A 9,639-nucleotide genomic window follows, 5' to 3' on the forward strand; every position below is an offset into this window, starting at 1 on the left:
CTTCTTTTCTTTCCTCTTCTTCTTCTTCTTGCCGTCCCGTCGAGAAAGTCCGTCCACGTCAAGAAGGTGACTCGATTTCTTTCAATGAAAAAAGAAAGAAAAGACAGATCAACAAACCGATCAATGCCACGAGAAGACAAGAGCTGCTGCTAAGAAACGTTCTTTCCTTCCTCTCTTCACCGACAACTTAGTGTTGCAGTTATACATCCATACATATCTATATAAGTATAGACGTGTATGTGAATGTCTATGTGTATGGTCTACCAAGTATGTGTGTTTTATATCTCTCTGTCTCTCTGTATGTATGGATGTGTAAGTGTAAGGATGTGTAGATACAGGCTGTTTTCCACCCACTCATGTGTTCTATAGATACAGCCTTACTTTCTGTCTGTCTTAGAGAGATAAGTGTCTGACCCATGGAGAACGAAAAGAGAAACAGGACAGATAGGAAGTTATGATCAAAGCGAGAGACACATAAGAAATACATCAAACATAGATAACGAAAAGTGAATAGATCAAAGATAGGTAGATAGATAGATCAATGACAGATAGATTAAAGATAGATAGAAAGACGAAGATCGATGACGGAGAGGCAGAATAAAGATGGATGATAGACCCGATGCCGTCTTAGCGACGGGTGAGCAACGGCATGGGGAGTCCAGAAGACTACATGTCAGTGAGTGTGAGGAAGTGTTGATCCTCCTTTTTACCGTGGCATGCTTGTCGGGTAGAGAAACGGAACTCCCGACAGCGAGCTAGTATCGCTGGCTTGTCCCACAAAAACTTTGGATGAACCGCAAAAGTCTGACTGAATCTCAGGACGGAACCGCATTGCCTTCACACGGCGACAGAGTACGACAGCCACCCCAGACTGAATACACAAATGGTCAGTAAGCTCACGGGCTGGATAGTAGGTACCGCTGTGGTAGCACCCGAAGCTAGGGTTCGTGAAAGATTTCTCTGTGCCTTGCGGATGAAAGCGGAAGAGAAGTGCATAGCCTAGGCAAGAATGACAACTAGGCGAGACTCCCACACACCATCGCACAGATACGGGTGTGTGTGTGTACTCTCTCTCCTGGTCTCTTTTGTGTTCCCCATCCAAATCATGAGCGACCCGCCCCCGTATGCTTAACTGAGCAACCACGTCGCTGACAGGAACGCTGAGCCGCTGTTATAGTGTATATCAGCTTGCAAATTAAAAAATGGCATCTGGAGTCCCTAGCTACTCAGCGCCAGTACGCAAACGCCGATATGTCCGGTCCTTCTTCGATCACTCGCCGCATACGCACATAAAACAAATTGAGAGTGCTGATCCAAGGAGTTCGCCAGTCCCGACAATAGACAGAGTACGAAGAGACCCGTACCTACCCTGAAAGCATTCTCCATCCGGCCATCAGCATCTCTGAAAGACACTGGAGCCACGGATGTCCAGAAACGATATACATGAATCATCACCGAAAGCCACACTTGGTTTGCCATCCAACGTAACAGATGGCCGACCATGGTCCTGACAGTCCTACACCACGACAAGAGGAGAGCCCCGGGTGCTATCCGTGCCCACTCCCCCCGCGCCGGCAATATCTGAAAAAGGAGACTAAACACTTAACGGTGTGGACTAGTTTTGAGTGCACCTGCAGAGACGCAGGTCTCCCACTACACACCCAGGCAACATCAAAATGAATTCGCATTCTCCTCTTTCTCAGTTCAGTTCATCCCCCTCATTCTCGGCGAGATATCGTAGCAGACCGCAGCAAGCTGTCTGTCGACTTCGCGCTTTCCGCATTGCAGGTCTCCGCCTGTAGCCATGATTCAGCCCTGTTCCCAGTTGGTGTCGCGGGGGGCCTTCGCCCAAGAAAGCCGCTTCAGCGGGCGGCGCCGGCTCCTTCTCGATGCACGTGCTAGCAAGCACCATCCCGCCCTTCTCAGCAAGGATAGTGATGGCGCTGTTCTTTTGCTGGCCAATGTTAGAAGAACAGTACCCCCCACTCTCTACTCTGGCAATGCCACTTGTTGTGGCTGGTCCTCCTCCCATGCACGGAACGCCAGCCGGACCTCCAGCAGAGTGGACAAAAGCAAAATTAGAAAGAGGAGAAGTACCACTGTGGTAGACTGCTGTCTTCATCTGCATAGAGGGGACGTCCTTTCTCTCGTTTACTGGGGGAGGCATGTTCGCAGCAACCCCAGACTTCACCACGCCAGTGACGTAGATGCCGGCGAGCGTCATTGCCTTCCCCTGCAGCTCCTTCATCGCCTCAACTGGATAGATCTGTCCGGAAACAGGCTGCTGTGCCTTCTTCTGCCAGACCATCTTGCTCGTCGTCCCCTTTGGACTGTAGCGTCTTCGGAAAAAAGGCGACGGAGGAAGAGGGGTACAATACCCTGGTTGTTCACTCGCGGGATTCCAGTCCTGCAGCATTCTTGTGACGGCTGGCGGAGAAACTCCGTTACTCCAGTGAGGCACCTGCTTGCTAGGACCGGCGAGCGCAGGCTGGAAGCCCAAAGGAGGGTTTGGAGCGATCATTTTAAGAGAATATTAGCAAGGATAAAAGAAAAAGAGGGTCAAAGTGTGTTCACGGAAGAGAAGGAGAAGGATTGTTGGAAAGCCACGAAAAGAACGACGACCGTAAAGCGGCGTCACACAGGCTTGCGCCGATGTTTGGCAATAGATCGAGGCAATCGCGGGCTCGCGGAGGGCTAGAACATTTCTGGTCCAAGCACGCAGCAGAACTGCGTGAAAAACGAAGTGACACTCGCAAAAGCTAAAGTTTGAACAAGGGTTTTTGGAAAGGAGGGGCTAAACACAACTCAGAAAATAGGAAAAGGAAAGTTTGTCGAGACATCTTCTCCGGCCTGCCGGTCAGCAGAAGCAGCTGGACCCAGAAAGCGTTTGGCGAGCTGCTGCTTCGCCGCAGACCCGGACCGGCGCAGAGCATGTGACGATGGAGACTGCCATGTGGAAGTTGGCGCAGCTTCTAAAACCCTTTCAGCTCCACAGGTTCATTGCGGGCTAGATGCTCCTCCACAGATGGTGTAGCAAAGAAGGTAGGACGGGCTCCGGTGTGAGGTGAAACACTAGTGAAGGCACCAGTTGGCTTTCTTTCTTTCGAGACAAGAGCTCCCCGGGCGAAGAAGTGTCCTCTCATGCACAGACGGCTGAACAGATGAAACCGTCCTCCGAAGGAATTTCAAAAGTGGAGCTCCGCACAGCCCTCTGAGGACCGGTTATCGAGGCAGAGCAACTCCTATTGCTGCCGTCGGAAGGTCGGTTGCATCAAACTGAAAAGATGGAGAGTCGAAGTCGCCTGATGACGGGGAGAAACAGAATGACAGTAGCAATAGACTTGCCGCCTCCGCCGTGATATGACCGGACCGAGGTTGGTTGGCGCTCCAGCTAATGTTGCGGGCCCGGCCACCGATGGTGTCTGTCTCCCAGCGTTAGATCGATTTCCAGGAACACCGCCCTAGCCGCGACATGACTAATGGAACCTGAGGCAACTACGTGCCAGCGCCCACTTTAGATGAACGTGCGCACGTTTATACATGTGTAAATACACATTCCTACCCGTACCTATTGCGTGGATACATACACTGATAGAGATACACATAGACTACGTGCGGGTGTTCGTGGAGTCATTCAGACAGACATTCACGCTATTCCTTTCTCTGAAGCGTGGGCAGTGTAGCGCATCCGCATCAGGAGTGCAGCAGTCAAAAGCCGCGCGGAATCGTTGTCCGCAGTTTTTTCTGTTGCTTCGCGCTTTATCGACAACAGAAGATCTACTCTCAAGTCCCTGCCACTCTCGAATACATCTGTATCGTCTTCCTCTTAGCGAACACAGACTCCATCCGTTTCTTGACTTGTTTTCAGTGACTTCGGGGAGACAGGCATCAGTCGTGAGCAGCTACAGCAGGCGACAGAAGCAGGTGCGAGGCGTCTCTTCAAATGAAAAGATTTAGACGGGGCGGACGACGGTGTCCACACGCCGAGACACAGTGAGCTCCTAGTCCGTGGATCGGTGAAGGGAGAGAGAGAGGACCTATCTCGGGAAGAATACACTGTGCTGCGCAGCAAAATGATGCTGTCCTCCCTGTCGACACCTTTCGTGAGTAAGGATCCGAGAACTACTGCGCCCGCAGGTAAGGAGTTCTACCAGGATGCCCCGTCCCCGGTAGACAGGCTGAGGCGGTGCCCTCTCTTCCTTTTTTTCCTTCGGGCAATCGCTTCTTCTTTTTTGATGAATCCTCTTCGTCGTATTGTGTGATTCAGTGAAACAAAACAGTCTTTCTGTTCTTTCTCAAACACGAACAAATCTTATCAGCATATGAGAGAGGTGAAGAAACAATCCTGGCAATGCTAATCATCATCGTCCTCAAACTAATCAAATCAACATAATAAGACGCAAAACAGTACATGAAAGAGGATCTATCTATCTATCGCCACAGGTGTGTTGCTTCCTTTCATTGTTATCTGAGACCTAGTGCGTCCCCTGGCTCTTTGTGTCTGTATGTATTCACATATACAGACATACATAACTCGATAGAGAAGCCAATCTTACACAGCTGGATAGCTTGGACATAGACCGATAAGTGGATTCGAGACATATACTTTTAGAGAAAGAGAGACTGAAGACAGATTGGTAGACAAACATCATGTAGATGAATAGAAGGATTACAGACTTCTTCGTTTGTCGATGGAAAGTTGCTTTTTTACAAGAAGACCTCTATGTCATATTTTATTTTTCAAAGCCAAGATAGGCAACGTGGCGTGTGGCCACCCCGCTCCCTACAATGCGAAAAGAAGGTAGTCTCATAACGGTTCGTCAATGGATAGATAGACACATGGATTAACGATAGATTGCTTAGGAATACATATCTCATTCCCTCCTTGTTCTTCTCCTTTTTTCTTCTTCATATGGTTCTTCTTATAGTGGTGGTGACGGCCACCCTAAGTATGAGTAAGCCTATCATAGCGTCAGACTAGAGGAAGAAGAATAAGACTTCTTTCTTGAAGACATGTATGAGAAGCTCTCCGTCTCCTCGTGATGCTGAGATTGATAAGAAGAAGAAGAGCCGAATAGTTGCTTGTTAAGAAGATCTTCCTCATCTGTAGGACATACACGTCCATACCCTACGGGTCTTAGCTGAAAGTGAGCTTGTCCTAAAGTCAAAGAGAAACAAAAGAAGAGAATAGCAGGAGAGAAAACAAGAGATATTCAGAAACGAAAAAGATGATTATAGATAGCACGGAAATAAACATATAGATAGATACCACTGCGATAGATAGATGCATACGTGTTGCTCGGCATTCCTCGTATAGAGAAATCTGATTGATCATGATGAAGAATCCATCCCTCATCGTCAGCTGTATATACACTGGTGTAACAAAAGATCGATCTTCTCCTCGTACGTTGTCATCATTTTAAGTTTTCCATAGTGAGAGAGATAGATCAAATCTACAGTGACCATAGAAGGGGGCAGGTAGAGTGAAGTTCAGCGAATTTATACTCCTTGTGTTTCATACATATTGTGCAACAGCTCACTCCATTCTAATAAATCTCCCCTACAGACATACACGTACAGAAGACATTCTATACATATCTCTCATACATTCTATAAAACATAACTGATACACAGCTATACATATATATATACATAGAGAGAGAGATATGTAGAGTTATATATAGTTCTATGTGCGGATATAAGAGGTGGGATACTACATAGTGTAGTAGAGGTATCATAATGAAACAAATGTGTAGAGGAGAGAGAGCGCAAAGAGAGAGAGAGCTGTTATGATCCATTACTTACCATGAGAGAGAGCTCGAAGAATGGACGAGTAATCTCCCATGCATCGAAGTGGAACCTGTCGTAGAGGAGATAGAACACCAGGAACCGAGTGCATGCGAACAAAGGAAAAGAGAGAGACGTACAACAGTTTATCTCTCATCATACACCCCTAAGTGGTAAACTTCATCCCTAGTCTACGCTGGTAGAAAAGGCATGCCCTACCTCCTTTCCTTCTCTTTCTTTCCTCTTCTCCGACCACCTTCACGAAATGCGTGCGTCCCTAGAGCAATATCTATCATTTCCAGTTCAAGGTGAGGTAAAACAGAAGACTCCACAGGTGAAAGATGAATCGGGGTGTGCATGCATGCAAAAAAAAGAATGACATTCGAAGAAACGGATGGACAAGGCGACCTCATCCTCCCCCCTAGAGAAGACTCCTTCTTGTGCTTCTCCGCTCTGTCTGCGTCTGTGGTAACCTTCACTACAAGAGAAAGAGAAGAAGAAGAACATATATGTATGTATAAACAACTGAAAGATATACATCCAGAGGAGTGCGGATTGACGAGTGGATGACAGTAGATAGATAGATAGATGGTGATCGTGAAGCCCTGCACCTCTTCGTCTTTCGTACCGTTGCATGCAGTTCCATCATTTTATCTTCCACCATATCTCTTTCTCCTCTTCCTCTTCTTTCGCTTCCTAAGCCATTCACCGTCATCACATCACTTGAGAAAGAACTTCCTTCTTCTTCTTCCTCCTCTTCTCTCCCCCCCGCAGCTGCTGTAATCGATACAACACTCGCTCTTCGGTTTTGAGATAGATCACGCATTAAAGGCCCTAGACACTTTGCAGGTGAATAGATTTCCAGGTGCATGATAGGCTCTAAAAGACCCGCTCTCTCTCTCACATCTTCTTCTTCTTCTCCTCCTTCGTCAATCTCACTGTCTTCACTGTCATTCGTTGTCTCTTCATCCGTAAGATCATTCGTGAAAGAAATTTTCTTTTTCTTTCCTAGTTGTCGAGAGTGATCTTTCGAACCTTTCTGTGAAGATGAGGACGTCGCTCTCTTCTCCCGTTGAATCTGCTGACCTTTGCCTGTTCTTAAGAGAAGTCGGAGGAGCTGGGCACAAGCTCCGGCTGCTGTAGACGGTAGGAGAGATCCATCATGAGAGATCGATTCGAGACATACATGGACTAAGTCAAGAGGATAAGAGAGTAAAGGTCCAGCACATAAGGCATGATGTAGAGCTTGTTGTATCGCTTCGAATACAGCTAACCCATGTCTACCTAATAGAGTCATCTCGTCTGAATGGACACGATGATGTCTATGAGAGTGATGTATATTTATAGCACTTCTACTTTCGTCTTCATTATGTTTACGTCGTAGAGATTTTTGATTGGACCCTCGATGAGAGAGCATTCCTCTGTCACCGTGATGCTTATCTCCTTCATCTAGAGCCTGTAGCTGTCCTAGGGCTGTGAAGGAAAGAGAGAAAAAGACATCGGTGGAATGTTGCAAAGATGAAGAAAGAAAGCCACTATCCCTGCCCACCGCGGAAGAGCTATGTGGAGACTTCGAAGGACTCTCATGAATCTTTCTCTTTGTAGACGATAGTGACCTAGACATCAGTCCACTCCATGCAGATGTTGAAGCTACCTGGTTAGCTACATCAGCTAGAACTAGACACGCCGGGTCTGGCTTTCTATTAAGAAACGCAGCTAGCCGCTGTTCAGGTGGGGTCAAGGGCAAGGGGGATAAAGAGATAGTAACAGAGAAGGCATTGGGAGAAGAAGAAGAAGAAGAGAGAGAAGTCGGATGACGAGGGTGACGTTGCTTCAAAGAAGATGAAGACGATGAAGAGCTGACCATCGAACCTTTCATAGGGCGAAGAAGGTACTCACGATAGCCTACTTCAAGAGGGCCAAATTCTGTTGAGATACCTGAAAGGAAAAGATAGGAGAACAAAAGGTGAACAAATGTGTGAAGATTTTCTCTTCGTCGAAGGATGTCAGCTTCTGTTTCTCAGAGCATCTCACAAGAGCTCAGAAGGAGAAAGAAGGGGGAGAAGTAAGGTAGGAAAGAGACAGACGGGGGCCTTGACTGTTATAGTAGGTGATAGACACATCCAAATGTTGTCAATACACTGTGAACGTCTTCCCTAGATGTTGTGCAGAAAATGTAGGCACATACGAATGTCTATCTATTGACACCTTAAGAGAAATAAGAGCAGCGGTACACAGATAGATAGACAGATAGACGGAAGGTAGATAGACAGATAGACAGATCAGTGATAGAGATAGAGACAGAGAGTTAGGTGGTTAATGATGGAGATACAGGTAGACGTATGAGAGTACCGGAATATCTCTGAATAGTGTTCTTCTCTCTGTTGATCAGTGAAGCGCCTTGATAGATTTGTTTGGTCTCCTTTACACGAAGAAGAGGAGCAGTCTTTAGAGCTGTCTTTGCTGACTATCTCATACAATCTAAACAGAAAGAACAGCTGGAAAGTGCATGGCGAGTAAAAGACGTAAAAGCCTGGAGACGTCCTTCATTCACGTTGAGAGATACATCGCGTTCCTCTACTCTTGGTTTGGAGTGACGTGTCCAAACAGGTCTTGACCGGTGTATATACACATACACCCTCACTATCCTAGTAATGCTATCATATGCCTCTCAAGCATACATCTACACATCTGTCATCTATATGTACTCTTTCTCTCTATATATATACCTTGGTATCTTCTCTATCGTTACGTAGAGAGAACCCAAACGCATAGCGAAGGAATACAAACGCATGCATGCACGCACTGATAGAAAGAAGACCTTCTCCTTGTCGGACTTACCGAATTGTTCTCGTAGTGTTGCTTGAATGACTTGAAGATGAAGCTCGCCCATGCCCCACAGTGTGAATTTCCCACTCTCATCGCGTGTATATCTGAGAGCTACATCAGAGAGAGATGTTGCTGCTAGAGCAGCTTCGACTTGTTCTTCTTCCCGACTATTCGCACATTCAAGACTACTGAAACATACAGGAAGAAGTCTTGCAAAATGTCCTCTCTCCCGTCTTCTTCTATAATGGGTTCCACTAAGAGAATGACGACCGTAATGCCGATGAGAAGGCGTAGACGAAGTCTCTAGAGAAGGGGGTGTATGGACTAAGGAAGAAGATTCACCTATCATCTTCTTTGTCTGTTCTTTCAGAGCTCCTGACGTGAGAGCTTCTTCTGTCTCTTCCGTTTCTCTACTTTCCTTGGATCGGCGGTTCTCTTCCCTGTCCTCCATCTCCTTTACAGAGGATGAAGACGACTCGTGATTGCATGCGAGGGTTGTCTCGTTAAGAAGAGAATAAGAACAAGAAGATGAAGAAGAAAGAAAGAAATCCTCTGAATGTGAACATCCATGGTCGTCATCACCAAAGGCCGAGAGAACAGGAAGAAGAAATGAAGAAGAAAGCAGCGAGGGACACCCAAGGTGAAGGAGGTCTCCTGCTGTTGTATGTCGTAAGCCCCGGATGGCTCCTATATCACCGCTCTCGAGCATCTTCACTGCTTCATACACATCAGCCTTCACTCGATAGAGATGAAACACCGAAGCTGAAGATTCATAGACAGCCTTCGTGCTGTTAAACAGAGGTGTGCGAGGGGTTATCTGACCTGAGAAGATCAAAGGGTTTGAAGACACAAGGGACACATCATACTCATAACAACGACGTCAAATGCAAAGTCAAATACCTATCTAGGGGAAACAACATGAAAAGGCAAGATCGACAAGAATCAAAAGACATGTACATATTCATACACATGTATTCAATTAGTAAGCCTAACTGCCTATCACGTGTATATATATGTATATAT

General features: G+C 46.6%; 2 protein-coding genes across 2 annotated transcripts; one reads left to right on the forward strand and one right to left on the reverse strand.

The window, feature by feature from the left end:
- On the forward strand, positions 1-823 carry CSUI_001649 (uncharacterized protein; the record flags this gene model as incomplete). Its single annotated transcript, XM_068061854.1, has 1 exon — positions 1-823. A coding segment is annotated over one exon (189 nt), but the record flags the coding sequence as incomplete, so codon positions are not given.
- A 3,269-nt stretch (positions 824-4,092) lies between these two features.
- CSUI_001650 (elongation factor g c-terminus domain-containing protein) lies at positions 4,093-9,436 on the reverse strand. Its single transcript, XM_068061855.1, has 4 exons — positions 8,629-9,436; positions 6,416-7,725; positions 5,806-5,860; positions 4,093-5,158 (listed from the first exon to the last, which is right to left on the reverse strand). The coding sequence occupies exons 1-4, from the start codon at positions 9,323-9,325 to the stop codon at positions 4,965-4,967; spliced, it is 2,256 nt and encodes a 751-aa protein (XP_067926170.1). The 5' UTR covers positions 9,326-9,436; the 3' UTR covers positions 4,093-4,964.
- Between the last annotated feature and the right edge of the window lie 203 nt (positions 9,437-9,639).

Source organism: Cystoisospora suis, assembly GCF_002600585.1.
Source record: "Cystoisospora suis strain Wien I chromosome Unknown contig_670, whole genome shotgun sequence".
Taxonomy (NCBI): domain Eukaryota; phylum Apicomplexa; class Conoidasida; order Eucoccidiorida; family Sarcocystidae; genus Cystoisospora; species Cystoisospora suis.